Below are 21,509 nucleotides of genomic sequence, written 5' to 3'. Positions count from 1 at the left end.
TCATTTAGTTAGAGATGTAAAAGAAAAATGCTACAAATCAAAGGATGAATTAAATGCCCGAACAAATTAAACATTAAAAGTCAGTTATTGGCTTTTGAACAAACTTGACAGAGGGAAGAAAAGTCCTCATGGTGCCCCGAAAAAAGTACACGTGAACATTAAAATTCAATAACAACTGGGCAAACTCCTGTTTCAACACAAGGAAAAATATGACACGTTAGTACATCAATTCTTCAATTTCTTTATTCACTTTGCACTACAGTTCCAGCTGCTGAATAAAAACAGCCTCTTCAGCACTCTCTCCTCCAACCGGAATGAAACCACAATCTTCTTTGCAATGAAATATTCACTACTCACTCACTCATTTATCTCATTAATTTGACTGTTTTAAAACCTACTGATGTGCAGGGCTTCTTCCACAATGAATTAAGTCCGCTGTGGTATAAAGTTAACGCTCATCAAAGCGCAGCAAAGGTTTAAGTGCTTCACTCAGTCTGCAAGCAGCTTGTCAGACGTCTGTCATGGTAAGTCCTCACTTCAATACAGCAGCAGCAGCATTACTTCTTACCTGTGCAGGAGACAGGAGACAGAAGTCAAGAAACAGAACAAATACACTTTTTTAGCATCAGTGTTCAATCTGACAAATTGTGAAAACAACTATACTGCAGGAAGGAGAAAAAAGCTTTTATTAAAGTGTCGTGTATGTTGTAGGGTTGCACACATGTGGTCTATAACTCTGAATTCAGCCCCCTCCCCTCACTCTGTCCTTTTAAGTTTCCTCATGAAAGAGAAAGCAGCCACAAGCTTCTTAAAAAGACACACATGGACACACACAGAGATCCGCCAGAAATAAAACACGGAGAGAGAAAAAGGAGCATTATTCTAAACAAAAACATCAACATAGTGACCAACAGAAACACCACAATAGAACAACAAGCCTGGAGGGACCACAGGGGCTCCTCTGTGTGATGTGGCCCAGCAGCAGGCTCTCTCCCTGGGCCCCGAGTGTCTCTGAAGTGGTCTCCTCCGGAGGGGGTGACCATCCAGAACTAATCAGTTCATCCTTACATGCATCCTTATCTTCTGAGTCATGAGAGAATATGCTTTAAAAGGCCATTTCCTATTGACAGTGGTTTGGGGGTTTGCGTGCATGTGTGTAAAGTCCAACAAGAATCATGTGGCTCAAACCTTTTGATCTTTCACTACAAGAAAAAGGAAGTGATCTCTGAGGAGGAGGGCTGGAGCGCACAAACACTAGTTTTTTTGTGTTGTTGCTCCACAACTGATGTGTTAGTCGTGGTTCACACTGACGTGTTTTCCTGTTTGGGTCGGTGTGTTTGGGCTGATGTGAAAGCTTAAAAGGAGGGCTTTTCAACTGGCCTCTGGTGTGGTTGGTGTGTGGCGTGAAGCAAGGCAGACCAACTACAAGATTTATATGTGACAAATATGTGCTTCAGTTACCTCAGCGAACTGTTAAGGATCTATCATCTAGTGTATTGGCTGTAATATGAGACAAACATTTTGAATTGTAGAGAGATCTAGTGAAAAAGGCTTCTGTAGAGAGTGTTGCATTATGGGTTGTTTGTCGCCTAAATTGTTGCTGGGTAAGCAAATTCCTAAAGTCTGTTTATAGTGCATCTGTTAGAGGGAATCTGTCTCCTATATGTTTATAAAGCTCAGCCTGACTTTGAGGTGTTTCTGGTGGCTTGTGGTCTGTTTGGCCTCCATGGAGAAAATCAATATGTGACAAGAAAAAACAGCTCCTGTTTTTACTGCAGAAACAAACCACAGGGAGACTTAATACCATCTGCACCACCATGAAATCCTGTCATTTCATGAAAAAGGAACTTGTAGAACATTGGAACAAACAGAAGGGTCTACCTCTAACCAGGTCTAACCTTGCAATGCTTTTTTTGTCAGAGGTGTATCTGCGCTCCCTGTCAGATAAAACAGATTTGAAAGGATATGAAATCCAACAAGCTATAAAAAGACTTCAGGGGAGTCACTGCTTCCCTCTGGATGTCTTCAAAGTGCTTTAAGACACAACAGCACCCGGTTACTTTGAGTACATCAGGATGCACTTACTGAGGTAGTATGCCAGGATGCAAGGATGTAATAGCACTTGTACATAAAAATCACCCTCAGCAGTGCAGGGTTTCTACCTGACCCCAACAATAAATGTAAAAATGAACTCACGCCCCCATGGCACAGAGACATGTTAGTTTCAGCCTGTTTCCCCGAAGACACTTAAACATGTGGACAGAATTGAACAGCAGACCCTGTCATCAGTGGACCGGCCGCTCGACCTCCTGACCCCAAACCGGCTCATCATTTAGGGCTTGTTGTTGCTGATGATGATAATAATACTTTTATCGTTAGTTCTTTATAAAATTGTGAAAAATTCTACTTCAGGGCTTTCAGTTGCAGTCCCAACTAATTCTCTCTCTATCACATCCCATCCTCACCTGGAAGCTTGAGCCACTTTGGCACCTTGCCCGGGTCAGATCTGGTGGGTTTTGCAGCCTGCGTGTGTGCAGATGGGTCTGGCTCATTCTGTGTGGACACACTGGTGTCAGCCTTCTCCTCTGGAGGAGGCAGCGGCTCCTCGGGACCCGCAGAGCTGGTGAGGGGTGATGGGGACCGCAGCATGCAGCTGAGGAGGTGGAGGTAGGATAAGACACAAAGACTGAAATGTTAACGTGGCACAAGCGAAGATGCTTTGAAGAAAACTTTGTTTTTTCCTGCATCTGTTTAAAGCAGCATTGTCTTGCATGAGGAGCAGAAGTTAACAAACTGAATGAGATGTTTAACAGAGGAGGAGCTGACCCTGTTAATGAGGCAGAAGGATGACAGGTGGGGGTCACAGTTGGGAAACAAGCTCTATCTTTAGAAGGAGTGGAAAATGTGTGTGTGTGTGTTTGGAGGAAATGAGGGTGCGTGGGGGCACCTGCTGTTTAGGCACAACCTCAAAGGGATTCCAATGATGACGGCTTTGTGACAGGAAAATAGGCTGGTTGCCGCGGGATATAAGTGCATGTACACACCCAAATGCACGCACGACCAGGCACACTTTTAAATAGACACACGTGTGTACACATACCTCGCGATGGACTCGTTTGCTTGCAAGGCTGAGACAGACGATTTCTGCAGTTCCCTCTTGATGTAAAAATCTGCAGAGGAAACACACACACACACACACACACACACACACACACAGTCAAACAATGTAAACTATTGTTTTGTAATATTACATTCCTCAGTAATAGACCAAGTATCTTATTCAAAATCAGCATATCAAAGAGAAGAACCGTAGAGACACAAACCTGTCTTCACGTCTGAACCGAAGTACACCAGAGCTCCAGGAAACAGGTCGGCCTGCAGACGGAGGGAACGAGAGAGAAGTCAGAAACCATCAAAAATGTTGGCACTCAAGTCAACTTTTGCAGAAAATGGAAAATCTAAACTAATCTGCCTCCTGCTACACGCAAACCAAGTTCTGCCACCACATCAAGCCAGAGTAGAGTTGCTCTTTAAAGATGATTCATTGCTTGGGGATCTGAACCAGTAACTGAGGCTCTTTGAAGCAGACCACAAAATGAGCTCCAATCAAATGGTTAGTGAAAACACTTTCACCCCTCAAGCACAACACTCCTCTACGGTGAACTGCTTAATGGTTATAATGGACCAGTGGCAGGCACATATCATCAACCGTACAATTATGAGGTACAGACAGACAGACAGACAGACAGACAGGGGAGCGAGCGGGATAAATATCTGACTGTGATACAAAGTCGACAAACAGAGCGAGTTTAAGGAAAAACACAATCTTCTGCTTGTGTGCACATTAACACAAACACATGAGCAACACAGGGGAGCATTTCAGCAGAAGTACAAAGTAGAGTCTAATTTAATGATGTAGTGGTTAAATCACTTTCAGCCGGCGGTCAACATGTGGCCAAAAACCTCCAACAGAGACAAACCTCAACTTTAGACAAACACCATGAGTCACTTCTGCTTTTACCCTGCTTGTTCCAGTTAATGTATCCCCAAATGAAAAACTACCCTGAGATGAATATGCCTTATAATGCATTCTATACATTACATACTAAATATATGTGAACCATTTTGCTTACTAATTTAACTAATGCTAAGGCTAGACATAGTTGAAAGGATTTCTTTAACAATATTTATCAAAAGAGGACCTATGTTATGACAGAAACAACATTAAATAAAAAGGTTATTATCTTTATCACTAAATGCTTTCTTCAGAGAAACACTCCTGATACTTTCACGTATCAGACACTAATAATTTATACCATTCCTCATGTTTCCTTTTTGTTTCAATACTGAGGAGCCCGTGCCTAAATCTCAGTTATTAATGCTACACTGAGAATTTGTTCATGTTTAATTGACAACTTCATCCTACAATAGCAAATGTTAACAGCTAAACATATGGTTAAAATGTGTGTCACGTTTAAGATGCCCTGATTTTTCATCATCATCGTTCTCTTTATTCTTAGAACATTAAATGAATCTACATTTTGATCTTTTCATGTCACAGTTACAGTTACAGCATCTTGTCACAGAGATGATTCATTTGATTAAGCCTTAATTGTGCTTTCTTGTACATCTGTTAAAATATATATTATTATATTGTCTAAAGCAGTGTTTCTCAACTGGTCTCGCCTCAGGACCAAACACCGCATCCTGAATGACAAATCGAGACCCAAATTTCAGATTTTTTCAACAGTTGATTCAATGAAAAATGGTGCCATTTGGACCTGAGACAAAACATCACAGTATGTCAACATCACAAAACACAACAGGATATAGTCAAACAAAATGTTGGCGGTGCATAAGAAGAAAATATTCCATCTACAGAAATATGTTAAAAACTGCAACATAAAGGCAACTACTGTAGGGCTCATCAAGTTTCAAGAATGTAACTGTAGCTGGGATTAATCAGTGGATAAATGGAGTGTAACTGAACTACACTACTACTGCACGCACGTCAAAGGAAACCTATGTCCTTCAAAATAAAAGCGCAGCATTGACTTTTTTCCACAACTTCTTTCTTTCCCACCCACACATGCACGACCCACTGAAAACAGCTCCGCGACCCACTTTTGGTTCCCGACCCACCAGTTGAGAACCAGTGTTGTGAGGTCACTTTTGTTTTTATTAGGCGCTATTTGAAAAAAAATTGACTGATCCAGAGCTCCACCCGAAGCTCAGTTTCCAACAAGCATAGCAAGCTAAGTTTAGCTTCATAAGCTAACACAAGGGAGCCACATGTTATAAAAGTCTGCCATCATCTTTTGTCATTTCAGCTGGTTTAATTTATATTAATCAATTCAAATTAATCAAATGTTTGAGTTTGCGCTTCCCGTTTTACAGTTGGTTTTATTGTAGGATATGTTGTATCCTGTATTGTTGTATCTGTTGTATTGCTGTTGAGTCTGTTTTGTACTGCCTCTTGTGTATTAATTGTTGATTTTGTGTATTTTAAGGCCCATCTAGGGGCGGGCATTGCAAATTAGCCAAGGCTATAAACGCTGTAGTGTGTCGCATCGGTTTACTTGCTTCATACAAATAAACATTAAATAAATTAATAAATCTGCTTTGTTAGGATTTTTTTTGCCATTGTGCCTTCATTATGATAGGACAGCTGAAGAGAGACAGGAAGTACTGGATGGGGAAATTGGGGATGACGTGAAGCAAAGGGCCAAGGGTCGGAGTTGAACTCGGGGCTGCTGCTTGTGAACAGCCTCTGCAAATGGGCTCTACTGACTGAACTAAACTGGTGCCATACTTGCCACTTTTAACTCTGTAAAGCAGAAATTTGCCACGCATGAAGTGTTGACAGGTAAAGCAACAGTAGCACAGGGGGCGTGGCTTAGCAAACAGTCAAATAAGAGATTCATTAGGTGAACTTCGCCTCTAGTACGACGCGTCGTACACACCCTGTCCTCTCACTAGCTGTTTGCTAAATTGGGACACTCTGGCCTAATTGCTGTTATCGCAGCTCTGTGAGCAGGAAACAATGTGTTACAGTGAAACAACGGCATTCCTGCTATCCCGCTCCCTGTGGCACCGGGATGTCCACTCGGGATGAGACGGGACAACGGGACAAGACCTGTGAGTGTGCGTGTCTGCATGTGCGTGTGTGTGTGTGTGTGTGTGTGTGTGTGTGTGTGTGTGTGTGTGTGTGTGTGAGAGAGAGACTCAATGTACAAAAACATGTTGCAGAGAGGAATGGAGAGAGGGAGAGAGAGAGGCAGAAGAGATCCTGATGGAAGACAGAGGGAGAGACGGGTGAGGGAGGGGACGCCGGGTATCAAAGGGCTTTCTGGGTTGGGAAACATTCCTTTCCTGACATGACACAAAGTGATTAAACTGTACGTCTGTGTGTGTGCGTGTGTGTGTGAAAGAGAGAGAGTACATGTGCAAGTGCACTCATGTCTATGTAACGTGAGAAAAAAAGATGAAAGATTCTTGTCTGTGTCTGTGTGTGTGTGTGTGTGTGTGTGTGTGTGTGTGTGTGTGTGCGTGTGTGCGTGTGTGTGTGCGTGTGTGTGTGTGTGTGTGTGTGTGTGTGTGTGTGTGTGTGTGTGTGTGTGTGCGTGCAAAAGATCAATGTATAGACAGGGAAACAGAGCCAGACAGTGTGTTTGTGTTTGTGTGTGTGTGTGTGTGTGTGTGTGTGTGTGTGTGTGTGTGTGTGTGTGTGTGTGTGTGTGTGTGTGAGAGAGAGAGACATGACACCAAGGGGATTCAGGATTTTGTTTTTGTGCACTTTAATGCTTTTAAGTCCCTAATGGACAGAGACATGGGGGAGAGAGGATGGCTGAGGGGAGGGTGGGGTGAGGCACAAGAGAGGGTTCGGAGAGAGAGAGAGAGCGAGAGAGAGAGTGAGAGAGATAGAGAGAGAGAGAGAGAGAGAGAGAGAGAGAGAGAGAGAGAGGCAGTAGAAGCGATGGGACATAGAGAGCAGAGAGAGAGTATAAAGCTGGAGTTGTGGTGCAGTAGATGTGTATTAATGAACAGGGAGGAAGAGTTCAGGGCGGGACAAAAAGATGAAAAACAAAGGGACGGGCGACTTGCATCAGAGATTGTGGCAGTTAAAAGGCACACACCAACACACGGGCACACACACGCACACACATTTCAAGTGTGCTTTTGAGTATTTTATCTTCAGTAGCAGTTGTACCCTCTGAGTCTTGTTCATCATCACAACTAGATATAACTTCAAACCTCTTCCTCCACCTCGTTAACCAACTGAAGTCAAAGTGTCCAAAGAGAAACAAAGATGGCCATGAAATGTTTTTATTCTGAAATGATGAATCTACAAATAAAAGAACAGAGAGTTCATGTGGGCGTCACAGGCCGATTAAAAGCACCAGAAGATAGCTATTTATTATTCAATCTTCATCACTTCACTTGTAACTGTTTTGTTATTCGAATAGGCCTGAACTCCGAAGGCAACAAAGCATCAAGGCTGCCCAGTGCTCTGAGTGCGTGTGTGTGTGTGTGTGCGTGTGTATGGAGATCAAAGCGAGGCCTGTATTAACCCCATGTGCCAGTCTGGGAAAAATCAAGCCCAGCTGGGGTCAAGGACAGTGGAGAGGGGGAACAAGTGTGAGAGAGTGTAGGAGCGGAGAGGAGCGAGGGGGAGAATGGGAATGTGGAGGGGCTTTGAAGAGGAGAGAGGGACCAGCCGATAAATTTTACAGTCTGTGTGTGTGTGTGTGTGTGTGTGTGTGTGTGTGTGTTGAAACAGTTTAGTAGTCAGAGTTTTGATGTTGTTTTCTGGAGTTTGACAGCGGTGTGGTTATTTTGAGTCCAATCATTCTGTTTATTATTGTGTTATAACTGTTTCCTTAATGGCAGTGTGAAGGATCTTACCTGAAACAGTGTAGCTGACGGGTCGTCCAGGATGGTTTTTGGGGGGGTGATGACTGAAAGAAAGAAGACAAAGTTAAAATTTGAAAGGGCATGTAAGCCTGGCTACAATCTTTCCAGCAGTCCTTATTGACACTGCAAAGTTAAACTGAACAAAGTAAATGTGAAAAAATTGGGCAGCTGTTTACTTGTTCAATTTGTCATCTAACCGCTCTATTACACAAGGCACTGGCAGAAAAATAAAGCCAAAGATTTGACAATAAACATTTAAGAAAAATGTATTTTAAGTCCTATAAATAAAAACTTGTTATTCTTGTAGTTTTCATGTCTATCAATATGATGACTGTGTGTTCAATGATAAGATTTGGTGGTCATCCAGTGTAGGTAAGGCATTCAAGAAACCTCCAGGTTATATATAATCTCAAAGATTTTCATGTAAATAAATGTCTGTTAAGTCACTATCTATCGCCAAATGAGGTAACAGTGGTGATTGAAAAGAAACTAATTCGACGCTCAGATGAACGCAAGCAAGGTAAATAAAGAGTTATGACCGTGACAAAGGGAGCCAAACGTGGACGTCTGGTTATCTGGGACGTAAACGTCCGCTTCTGCCTTTTCCACATAGAACGAAACGGAGAACTTTGAGATTAAATCATTAAAAACAAAGTTGTTCAGATAATAAAGTGTTAACTTATTTATAACCTGTATGATTGATTGAACACAGCTGTTTTACTAAGTTCCCAGATCATCTCAGTTAGTTTTGCACAAAGAGCTTTAGCTAAATTGGTATATATCGACTAATATTAACACATCACAGATATATTGTTGTCAGCAAAAATGTTATGGATGAGTTAACAGAAATGTCAGCACAGAAGTGCCAAACTAAATTTGAGGCAGCGGCATAATTTATTTTCTACCGTAAAACCTCCTGTTCACTGTGTATTTTAGAATAATCTTTATTTATCCACATAAACACTAAGGGGTCCTTGTTAGAGATGTTTTGTTTATGTTATGTATGTGCATATTATCAGCTTAAAAACTTCAGCACTGGTTAGGTCATCATTAGATCTGTTGTGATAACCGTAATATTGCAATACTGCTCTATAAACATGCCACGTGCAGGGGATGGCAAGCCGAAGCCACAATATTCATGAGGCTATGGCCTTCTTATTTTGGACTCCAATGTGTGTATTGAATGTTAAATATATTCAAAATGAACACAAGAGCTAACAGTGTATTCCCCTTCCTCCTGTTTGTTCTCTTATGCTTATGGTTTCAGACTTTGCTTTTTCAAGGAAACAATGGCAATGGTCAAAACAATGGTCGCCAAACCAGATGCAACTCCACCAGTTTGGGAACATATCAGCTCTCAAGGGAATGAAAAGAGAAAGCCGGAGTAATATGCAAAACCTTTGCCAGAAAGGTCACTGTCTAACAGGGAAAGCTCATCTGCCTACCCATCATCCAGCTGTGGGAGCACAACTGCAGCCCCCACACCAGCTGAGTGGTTGAAGCCTTTGCATGAGAGAGCTGCAAAATACAGCAGTGAAAGTCAAGGGCAAAAATACACTAACAGCCACTGTTATGTGGCTGTCATGATGTTTCCATGTGGCTTTTTATAGAGAACTAAATATAGGATACGTAATAAGCCAAAAAGATTTAAACTGAGGAGCATATACAGCGTGCTGGGCTGTAGCTGTATATGACTGAAGGGGAATTTCTTCACTCTGACAGCCTCAGTTTTAATCATAATGTATAGAAATTATCACCAAAACTACAAAAGGTTACACATAACATGCTAATAAACTAAGATCGTCCCATTTTTTCAAATATGGTTTCATAATGATATCAAAGGAGCCTCAGAGGTGAATTAGGGGGGGGAATTAAAGGACACTTACACAGGTAGAAACTGAGCTGAGGATCCTCCAGGTGACTCCTCACAAAATGCCTCACAGTTCCGACTGCACGAAACAAACACAGAACAGCAACATCAGATGAACAATGTGCACCTACAGCGTCACTGTGAGCAGTATCATTCATTTATTTCAGATGGAATTCCCCTCAGATGTGTTGTTTTACTGGTTGTCGTGTTGCTGCTGGGTCTGAGGTGGATTAAATCCCTGGAATTACAGACCTGTCTCATTCTTTCTGTCTCTCTGTCACTCTGCTGCGGCTGCACTCATAAATGTGGTGAGGGAGCCGCAAGTAGCTTTTACATTGCAGCCATACCTGTGGCTAGCTAGCTGAAATGAACACTCTCCTCTGCACACATACACATGCAAACACACACACACACACACACACACCTGTCTCTAGAGGCCTGAAGAAGCCTTGTAGAACATGTCTGTCTGGAAACTGGACCCTCAGGACCACCTGGAGACACATGGATGCAGTGGATTATTCAGAGTCTGTGTATTTCATAGACACGTAGACATTTAAAAAGAGGTCATTTTTGCTCACTTTGGGATATCTTTCTATCTTCTCCTTCATCTGTGTTTCTCTCAGAGATTTAGTCATCAGCGGAGCCTCCTCCAGCAGCTTCCTGGAGGAACGAGGGAGAAAGAGACATGAAAAACGAATACAATGTTTCATCCTCCGCTGCTCCATGCTGCCTCTCCTGTGTGGCGGTGTATGTGTGCGTGTGTGTGCGTGTCAGAGGCACGAGCCGAATTGCTGTGGTCGTCTTAATTCTCCCCTTGGTAATTGCAGTCATTGACACGGTAGTAGCGTAGCCACGAGGCAGCCGGCTCAGTCGCTGTAGATCAAAGGACGAGCGCGGTAAGGCCTGAACCTGACGGCGTTCGCTCGACGGCTGGAAGATAATCGGCGACACAAACTAGGCTCACTAATTGCTCCCTGTGTGCCGTATTTAGAAGCTTTTGTAGAGTGCTGGTGTCTTTTAAATGAGAACGTGTTTACAAACACACATAGTGTCTCAGCAGCTGTGGTCTGCTGCGGCCCCATCCAGAGAGCGCCGAGTAAATTCGTCCGCATCTGTTTCGAAGAAGCGCTCATAAATAAATAAAAACTTCAAAACTCATGATAAATAAAAAAGCTTCAAAACGCACGCATTGATGCCCGACGCTCTCCCTGCCTCTGGCCTCTCATCATTGCTTTGGTATTCTGCAATTAAAGGTTATGCATGGACAAAACACCGCAGGACCAAATGCCTAACTGACTAATGATCTGTTACAAACAGAGCAGGACCACATCTGATCCAGACGTGTTTCTGCAGCAACGAGGTGTTTGGGCTAAATATCACACACAGCGTTCTGACCCAGAGTCACCTAACCAAAACCATTCACTTCCTTCACCCACCTCTCGCTCTTCAGCTGGGCGAAGCGCTTGCGCACATCATCCACCGTCACCTCAAAGAACTCGTCGGGCAGATCCCGGTGGTCCTCCGAATAACGGGACATGGAGTCCAGGTGGTAGATGAGAGGGTCTCGCTCCACTGGCTGCAGAGAGAGAAGTGAGTGAGAGAGAGGATGGAGAAATGAAAAGCGCCACACTGAATTAGGGGATGAAAATTGTGAGGCACATCTCTTCTAGGGGCAAGATTTCAGGATAATGTATGAGGTGAAAGGGAGAAAAAATAAGGGTCAGTCATGTATTATAGTATCATAGAAAAAAAGACGCTCCTTATAGCCCATTTTGATGATGAGAATTTTTTCTTCGGTATGAAAATACTTCAGAGTGGAAGAGCTGTGGCTATATTGTAAACAGGCATTGCTAATAGCTTAATCTGCATACTTTTAATGCTGCCAAATCAAAACAAAACAGGCCAAAAAAGTTGGAGCCCACAGAAACCAAACCTGTTTACATCTCCCAAAAGCCGCAATTGTTTCCAATTGTCTGAGAGAGCGGGGATGGGAGGTGGTGGGGTCACTGTCAGATTTAAAAACCCGTCCTAAAGAAGCCTGAAACATCATGATGAAACTGAGAACGACGGGTCTGAGATCAAATGAACCCTTAGGTCATAATTTTCAGGATCATATTGTGTCTGAGGAATTGGTAAAGTGAAATAAACTTTGGTAACAAATTAAAGAAGCATTCTCGGAGATCCCCGTCATTCTCTCTGATAGCACCACTAACACCACTTTTTGCGCTGGCAGCACCCATAACCTCAATCTCAGGGTGCTTCGTGCCAGCGCTTACAGTTGCTAGGTCAAAAAAGTTGTCTGGCGGCACTTCTGCTTCCCTTGGTAGAGATCGTTAAGTCTGTTTTAAATCTCTCTGTATGCTTTATATTTGCTTTAATTCAATCAAATTTTACAGAGAAAACATAACAACGATGGAAAGGAATCATGTCCTGGCATTAGCAGAAGCTCTACACCTGGAAATTGTACCCTCGAAAAAACTAAACCATATGCTTCTCCTCTGCCATTGTTGCTGACACATTTGATATCTGAATCCTTCTTGATTTTGATTGGTTGGTGAGGGTAAAGTGACATTGACGAGCTTTGCGGTGTTAAAAAAGTTGACTGTAAGCACAGCGACAAAAAACAGCTGACGTCGAGGGCGTTTCTGCGCTGAGGACGCTGAACTACATTGGTTTTGTATAGAAAATAGGCGATGCCAACACAAAAAACGCTGTTAGTGGACAGAGACCTTAAAGGTTTGTTTTTGGACCTTACACTAACTGAGGTCCACACATACAACAAACTGTTCAGCAACAGTAATCGTTAACTTGCGACAGAACCAACCACTGCTGAGTTATGAACGTAGCTTGTGGTTTAGAAAGGGAAAACTCATTTGGCCAAAGATAGTGACTTAACTTTAAGTGAAAATCTTTGATACCTCCTCCTCACATACAAAGCTCTCCACCATCTAGCCCCTTCTTACCTCTGCGACCTCCTCCAAGATTACAGCCCCTCCCGCACCCTCCGCTCAGCCTCTGCTGGACTATTAACCATCCCCACATCACGCCTCAGCACCATGGGTGCCCGAGCCTTCAGCTGCTCGGCACCCAGACTATGGAACTCTCCCCCCCCACACATAAGACAGTCAGACTCCATCACAACATTCAAATCCAAACTCAAAACCCAACTGTTCAAACTGGCATATTCACTCTGACACTGTGCACTACACTTGTTTTAGGTTGATGTCTGGTTTTAATAATGTTTGATGTTTTATTTTATGCTTTTATTCTCTGTAAGGTGACCTTGGGTGACTTGAAAGGCGCCATCAAATAAAATGTATTAAAATGTATTATTATTATTACTATTATTATTATTATTATTATTATATTAAAACTTTAAAGATCGTAGACTTTTAACTGGATACAAACAGGTTTACCTCTAAGAAGTGCTCCCCCTGTTCCATGTCCTCGCCTGGCTGGTTGGCAGAGACTGCACGCTGTGAAAGAACAGAAAGTGCAACAAGTTAACTCAATTTTGGAGTTAAAAAGAACAACTTTCTGTGATCTTTCTGGAAGACTGAACGCACTCAAAATAATAATACAAATAATAATAATAATAATATTGTCACGATCTGTGGCTGCAGTGTCGGTGTTGTGTGTTTGTGCTTGTGATTGTCTACTTTCAGAGGTGCACCGGAGGGCTGGGCGGAGTTGCGGTCTCGGGAGTGATCACACCCACACGCATCTGCAGCAGGTTGATAATCAGCGCCTGGTTAAAAGCCCTGTTCCTCACGCTGTCTGCTGCCAGATGATTTCGTGAACCACACGCGGTATATGGCTCAGTCTTTCGTAGTGTTTAGACCTTCTATAGTGCTCCTGTGTTTTTTCCCCTGTGCTACAACTAACTTCGTCCTGCTCTGTCTGCAGTGTCCTCCTGAGCACCGACCAACGTGCGACTCCGCTTCCGTGCCTCGAGCCCTCAGCACCTCTGCAGCACGCAACCTGCCCTGCGCTTCCCCGAGCGGCAACACACCTCGCAGCTCCTCAGCAGCTTCAAGCATCAATTTACAGTAGCTTGTATCCAGTGGTGTTTAAATAAATACCTTGCTCATCCGACCCCAGCCTTGTGTCCGCTTTTGGGTTCAACCCGTTCCTACCGAGTGTAACAAATATAATAATAATAAAATGAGGATTGTGTGAGCTGTGCCTCATTTTTTGAATAAGAAAAGAAAACTAGTTTTACGTCAAAACAGGATAAGAAGTCTGTGGATGAAAATTCTCGACTTTAGAACCAAAATTTAAAAAAACAACCCGAACGTAAGTAAAATTTCTGTTCAGCAGATTTCAGTCATATCACATAAAGATGACCACATCTTAAACCACATTTCTAACAACATTACAATGTGCATATTATTGTTGGCAGGTTGTCTGTCTTAACTGAAACGGTTTTAAGATCCCAAAATAGGACGACTGCGCTTCTTCATTTTGTGTACTTCCTGTATGGGTTTTGGCTCACCTTGGTACTGGAGCTGTGGCTGGATTTGGCTTTCTTTGCTTTTGGTGACTCTACTGCGGCTGTCAGAGCTGACAGAGATGAGGATGATGAGGATGAAGAGACTAAGAGTCCCCCTACAACTCCCCCGGGACCCCCGAGACGCTGACCGCCTCCAGAGAAGGGAATGAAAGGAGCAGAGGGAGCGACAAAGGAGGAGGAAGAGGAGGAGGAGGAGGAGGAAGAAGATGCGTGAGAGTTCAGTCCTGATGGCCCTGCTTTCTCGCCGTCCTCCTCTGGCACCCCTCTCTCCGCAGGAGGAAACTTTGGCCGAACTGCATTCTGGGAGTTCTGAACCCCTTCCTGTTGAACAGGAAGTGTGCTTGGGGCAGGGGCGGGAGTTGGCACAGGTTGGATTTCCATTGGCCTATCGGGGACTGAATTTTTAATTGGCACCTCTGTAGTCGGCGTCTCTGGATGTGACGGAGCAGCATCAGGTTGAGATGACGGGCTAGGTGTGGTTTCCCTGGCAACAAGTGTGGTTGGCTTAGCAGTTGTTTGAGTGGCATCAGGGTCATCATCATCTTCCTGTAGTTTGTTCTTTTTGATTAAAAACCTTAAAAAAATGTGAAAACAAAGGTTAAAAGTTTTTAATTAATAGTAGTTTAATCTATGCACAACATGATGTTTTTATTCATGTGATCTTGAGCCTACCTGACGATGGCACTTCCTCCTGTAAGACCCAGAGACTTCAGAGTGGCCTTCTTGAGTGCTTCTTCCCCACTCACCTACACACAAACATACACACACACACACACACACACACACACACAAGCACAGCTTTGTTACCATAAAACTCACTTTCATCTCTCTAAAAAGGGAGAGTTAAAGGAACCCTGCATACCTCGTCTCTCATGTAAACACACACGGGGGTGGATCCTGCCTCAGAGAGCTCGGACACACTGCAAACAGGTGGAAACAATAAGAAAACACGGAGATTAAAATTACAGGGAAATTATTTTTATTGGCTTTAACAGAAACAAACAAATACAGAAGTGACTTTTCCTTGTTGAAGGAAATCAGCTCTGTGATTTTACAATAAATCTGATGCCATGATGACATGCTGCCTGCATGTGTAAACCATGTGTGCACAATCCCGTGTAGAAACTAATTGAACCATTAATGTTTTACTGTTGTTCTCCTCAATTCTGAAATCAAAGCGGCTCCCTCGCTTCACAAGGTTAACAGAGCATTTGCGCTAGTACGGGGTAACATATTCATTTCATGGAAGCGTAACTTTCCTGGAAAAAGGTTGAGGATATAGAGAGTGATGTCATTTATTAGAGATGAGAGGAGGGCTAGACGCATGCACGAGCACCTGGGACCTCACAGCTGGAACTACTGAGTAACAGCTGCGTCTGTGTGTGTGTGTGTGTGTGTGTGTGTGTGTGTGTGTGTGTGTGTGTTTGAACGACTGCAGGTGATGTGTAGGAAAGCTTAAACTGCAGGAGAAAAGGGGTGTCAAGAATGGTATCTCTGTTATTCAACACAGCAGGCCTGCTTTCATTCCGACATAATGATCAACTTCACTTTCTGGCTTGATGGAAACTAAAGGCAAACAAATGTCTGCACAAGTGAGGACCACCTCTGGTGATTTACTTAAGCTGTGATATCAATATATTGTTAAAGAAATATAAGACACAAAAAAATCTAGTGAATGAGTTCCTAGAACAATCATATGACTTTATCATTTCTATAGAATTCATCTGAGAGTAAAGTGTTGTAAAGCTGGAGGACATGTACTAAAGTATTACTCACTACCCCTCTAATTCATGATGGCTTCATCTCTATAGCAAATGTGACTGAGGCTCATGGTTACTGTAGTATTTAGTAAAGTCTGCATTTCCCACATTTCTCAGAAAAGTTTAAAGTTAAAATCCCAAAGATCTCAGTTTCGTTCTTTGGCAGCACCTATGGTGAGTAACAGTGGGAGCACACTTCCCAGATATCCAGACAGTGTCGCATGTGTGACGTCCACGGTTAGGTCCGATTGTAACTCTTGATTTTCCTGGCTGATGGTCGCTTTCCTTGTTTAGACTGTTTGCCTTCATCTGAGCGAAGAATTTGTTTATTTTTTTTATTTTTTTGGAACACTTGCAGAGACAGGAAAAAGCGTCCGCTTAGCTCCGCCTTTCTGGCAGACCAACTACTGCTGCCTGATAGAGCACCGCTTGTGATTTTTTACGCTATAGTCGCACCAGACACCCAGTCCGTTATTCTACTATATACTGCAAATGCAAAGGCTTACATCAGTGGGCCATAGGCTCAATCACCATTGTGTTATCTCATTCGGCGACAGGTAGTGATTTGGCTGTTTTGTTTTTTTAATTGTAAATGTGTGATTCTGATTTCCTGTTTTGTTAAGCACTTTGGGTTGCATCTTTGCATGAAAGGTGCTATACAAATAAAGTTATTATTATTATTATTATCATCATTATTACTTAAAAGACATTTATTTACTTGAAAATCTTCGAGATTATACCTTTAAATACTCAAAAACAAATGGTCAATATAGTTATGTGTTTATTACATTGTTTAAAGACACATTTGTAATTAGATACAGAACAGGGGGAACACTTCAGAGTCTTCTCATAGGGTAACTCTATACTCAATTTGCAATCCGTCTACAATCTAATATAAACCCTAAAACCAAGTCTCAACCCTCGAACAGCCGTGTGAAGAAGGAACAAACCAAACAAAATAACCTCATTTTCCAAAAATGTCACCAAATTGGTTCTCAATTTTCCAGTTGTAGATCACACACACACGCGCACGCACACACACACACTGCACATGTGTATCTACACAAACCAACCTGATCTGGGGAAAATGTTCAAGCAGTTCCCACAGAGTCTGTCCACAGGAGAAGGAGCCCTGAAGCCGAGAGCCGTCCTCCATCTGTAGGGCGATCCGCACCTGAGGGACATAAAAACCAATGTAAGACACAACTGCAGTTTAAACCAGCAACACACTTTACAGTTTAACTATCATGCATGATCCAGAAGTCATACTCATAATATTATATTTCATCCGACACATCATTTTATGGTATGTGTCTTAAAAACCTGTTTGTTTTTCAAAACTTTCCTTTTTAGACTGTTTGCTTCATCTGAGCGTCAAATTTGTTTCTTTTTCCTTTAGATTTTACTTATTTTTGAAGTTGTATCTGTAGTCATCGATCTTTTCTTTCTTTGTTCAGCCATAGCAGATTACTGCTTACTACTCGCAACACTTGCAGAGACCGGAAAAGCAGCTGCTTAGCTCCGCCTACCCTCTCTGGCAGACCAACCACTGCTGGGTGATGGAAAACACGTCACTAACTGGACGCCGCGTGTGATTTTTTCTGCTAAGTCGCACCAGACACCCAGTCTATAATAATACTATATACTGCAAATGCAAAGGCTTTCATCAGTGGGCCACTGTCTTAATCACCACTGTAGTGACCTCATTCTGCGATAGACAGTGACTTACAGACATTAATCATGAAAATCTTTGAGATTATTACTTTAAAACAGGTGGATGCAAAACTTTAAACTCGTCACGTTGAAAGAATGTCTGAACAGCAGCAGGAGTAAAACTCACCGCCCTAATTATCCAATACTCTCGATGTGGCCATTTGTACGTCGTCGGCTCATTGCAGGAAGACAATTCTTTGATAATCCCACTTGATTAAGCTGCACATGTGGGCCTACCTCAGTCTGGAAATGAGTAACACCAGGCATCAGCACAAGTGTCTGTTGTTCTTTCTCTGTCTGACTCACTCTACCAGTTGTTTATGTTTACTCGACAACCATGTTGTCCAGCACTGAGAGCACGCTGCACGACTGCACACCGGGAGAGATGAAAGAGAGTCCTGGCTGTCAACATCTAAACATAAAACACACACACAACAGTTTGGCTGAGTTAGAGCCCGAGTGTGTCTGTGCCCGTGTGTGTGGTACTAGAGTTGTGTGTGAGAGTGTATAAAGTCTGTGAGGTATCAACAGTCAACTATCCATCAAATGAACAAGAACAACAGATGAAACCCAGCCGTGACTTTACTGCTTAGATTATGATGCCATGATGTCATTGGAAACTCCAGCTCAGCTCCAGCTTAGCAACCAAGAGTTTTTTTGGACACAGGTCAGATCAGAGTGAACGCAGGAACACAGACGGAGAATTTATTCATTTCCAGGTCCCGACAATAAAAACCCCACATATACTAATAACGTAATAGAAGGTTATATATCGACAGTCTGGGAATTTTATCTCTTTTTTTATGTGATAAAATACTGACAGTCTGGCACAAGTATCACCATACTTTTTGTTGTGTTACCAAAGCAGAGGTATTTCCTCTGTTTCCTGCAGATATTTCCTTTTGCCGACTGAAGGTTGTCTGACGCTGCGATCTTGGCACTTTTATCTTTGTGGCTCAGATTGTCTGCACTTTGTTTGACAGGGTTTCCTTGCACCTGTCCTGACTTAACTGCATGGGAGTGAAAGCATATCTTAGATGAATTTCTCAAAGTCCAGCACATCACCTGTATAGGTGATACCCAGTGGAATCCTACTGTGATGTTTGGACATGCGACAGTTTAAAGGAAAAACCTCAATAAATAAGTCTAGAAATTAAATAAATACAGACACTTCCATGAAGGGCACAAGTGGTCACTGTCTTATCTTCACAGTTCTCAACCCAATTGAACACCTTTCGAGAGATTTTGGCGGACATGTTAGAGAGCGCTCTCTAACAACGCCACTATGATGAATGCACCAAATGAGTAACGATATTTTGGAAGAATGTTTTTTAACCCTCCAGTAAACTTCAGAGACCTGAAGAATCTATGACATGGAACTCTGATGCTTTTCCATGGCTCTTGGTCTTATTACGACAAATAATTTGTAAACAAAAACAACTTATTTAAAACTTATTTGACTGTTTCACCTATGGGCAAACTGACAGCTAAAGCTAAGGAGCTAGTTGCAAAATAATGATGCAAGGAGAAAGGTAGTTGAATACTTTCTGTGATGACAAAGATGGGCTTCCCTCTGCTCCCCGACACTCGCTAACAGACTTATCCTGAACCATATGTGAGGCAGGGCAGGTTTCAATGTTATGAGCGGTTGGCTACAGTTTTTGTTCAAAAATTTTGCGAGCTCTAAATGTCTTTCTGGTTTCTCAGAAATCATCAACATATGACCTATGAGTCTTAAAGGTTGTGACACTTGATTATGCAGATAAATGCAGATCCCATAGCTCTTGTTAGTGTGCATCAGTGGAATCCAATATAATAATATAAAACAACTAGTACTGGCATCTTTGTGGATTCAGGAAATTAATCGAGTAATTATCTGCCACTCAATTTAATATTCTTGACTATGAAAAACATACAAAACAGTTTACTGTTAATTGTGTCTGTTGTGCAGATTATCTTCCATTTTTTTTCAGAGTGTCAGAGATTTTGTTTGGGATAAAAACCTGTGAAATATTACACTATTAACTATATTTATACAATGACCTTTAATCAGACCGGAGTATAACAGCAAGTACAACAGTGCTGCCAGTGAACTAGCAGACATACATCACATACATCCTTACGTATTGTGCTTCACACATACAGGGATAACTTTGAAGATGGATATATATTATGTGTTAAAGAGAACAAATACTCTCTCTCTCTTTAACACACACTCACACACACAGACCTGCATTTTGTATAACTGACCTGGCTTTCAGCTGCAGCCTGTTTCCTCGTACTCGTCACTATTTCCAGTTTAGCGTTGTTGGGCAGGTTGGCAAACCTCCATGGCAGCGTGAGGTCAACAGTAGTCCTCTGAAACCTGTCAAGAGTTGATGAAAGAGACGAGGCAGGTGAGCATGACGGGACAAACAAATCCTTCATATATAATAATAAAAAACACATCAAATCAAATTTGACTATATATCTGTCATCTATTGCTGCTGACATTTTCTATAACTATTAATAAACCTGGAACAAAATAGATGAGATGAGAACCAGAATTGAATTGGATTTACTTATAAAAAGGTAACATTCAGTGCTTTCAGGTAAATTCACAGTTAAAGGACTCCTACAGAAGTGGCACAGACTCCTGCATGCCTACAAACACTATTTTACTAAAAAATTATCAGCAGTTGTGACAATTCAATTGTTCACTAATGTTTACATATGAGACTGAACATCTCACACACAACTAAAGCTGATTAAGTACACACAGACGGCATTTATTAGGCATGAGCAACAAATAGTTGCAATCTAAAAAGTTACAGGCCATGAATTAAGCTAACTTTAATTTAGCTCCATGTCAGCACTTTGACAGCTACAGCAGCCAGCTGATACTCACTTCAAACCGTGGTCGTCAGGGTTAAATCCATGCTTTTTGCAGACATCCTCCAGCACCTAAAGATGAGAAATATACGCTGAATATCACAGATGAAGTTTTCCCACCTTAATAGTAAAATCATTTAATTTTATCCGCACGACTACAGAAACTGATCTGTCACTGGCTAACTGCTGTTAGCCAAACAAGCTAGCTCAGAGGAAACTAGTTTGCTCCGGTTTGCAAATAAAAGAACAAAATAAAACAAACCGTCCACCTGAGAAAGATGAAATGTTGTTAAACCACAAGTTACCTGTAATAAAGGTGTGTTTGGGGACACTTTAACTGTTTGTCTTCTCCCATTTGGAGTGAGAACCGTTACAGCTGTGCCACTGGCTGCCATTGTGTGCCGTGACGTCGCGGTGTTTATTTGAATAAACTTTATTGACTCTTTACAAGCAGGATTTAAAGGGCCAACTCACCCAAAATATAAGAAGACATTTCTCTTACAGATAATATGTCTCACTGTTGTATTGTTTGTTATTTTGAACATTATGAATAAAGCTGAAAATAATAATAATAAAAAAGCACGTTTGATACTTCCAGGACTCCATTTGTGTGCATGCTGGTTTAGTCACTTTGGTACTTTGGTAAATATAAACAGAATTTTTCGATATCAATTTACATGTGTTTTTCCTTTAAAACAAGTCAAAATATCTGTTATGTCTGTGATTAAAGTATGGAAGTGAAGTAAATCATATGCCATGGCTTTCACTCTTAACAGATGTGGTCTCATTTGAGCAAGGGATATTTTTGAACTTGTTGGTAGAAAAAATCTTTAGAACACCAATGCATTTTTGACACATTTAACATGTA

General features: G+C 42.0%; 1 protein-coding gene across 1 annotated transcript; it reads right to left on the bottom strand.

Moving 5' to 3' along the window:
* Positions 1 to 232: 232 nt before the first annotated feature.
* On the bottom strand, positions 233 to 21,044 carry aspscr1 (ASPSCR1 tether for SLC2A4, UBX domain containing). The gene is made up of 17 exons (XM_069666805.1): positions 20,947 to 21,044; positions 20,658 to 20,713; positions 20,021 to 20,135; positions 17,131 to 17,231; positions 15,160 to 15,217; positions 14,970 to 15,043; positions 14,280 to 14,871; positions 13,201 to 13,260; positions 11,221 to 11,360; positions 10,363 to 10,444; positions 10,209 to 10,275; positions 9,801 to 9,863; positions 7,906 to 7,958; positions 3,324 to 3,375; positions 3,101 to 3,170; positions 2,466 to 2,653; positions 233 to 568 (listed from the first exon to the last, which is right to left on the bottom strand). The coding sequence occupies exons 1-17, from the start codon at positions 21,034 to 21,036 to the stop codon at positions 558 to 560; spliced, it is 1,872 nt and encodes a 623-aa protein (XP_069522906.1). The 5' UTR covers positions 21,037 to 21,044; the 3' UTR covers positions 233 to 557.
* Between the last annotated feature and the right edge of the window lie 465 nt (positions 21,045 to 21,509).

The sequence above is a fragment of the Semicossyphus pulcher genome, unplaced genomic scaffold (assembly GCF_022749685.1).
Source record: "Semicossyphus pulcher isolate SPU_LCO1_2020_fin unplaced genomic scaffold, fSemPul1.0.p SCAF_17, whole genome shotgun sequence".
In the NCBI taxonomy this organism is placed as follows: Eukaryota; Metazoa; Chordata; class Actinopteri; order Labriformes; family Labridae; genus Semicossyphus; species Semicossyphus pulcher.
This window is presented reverse-complemented; position numbering and strand designations above follow the sequence as displayed.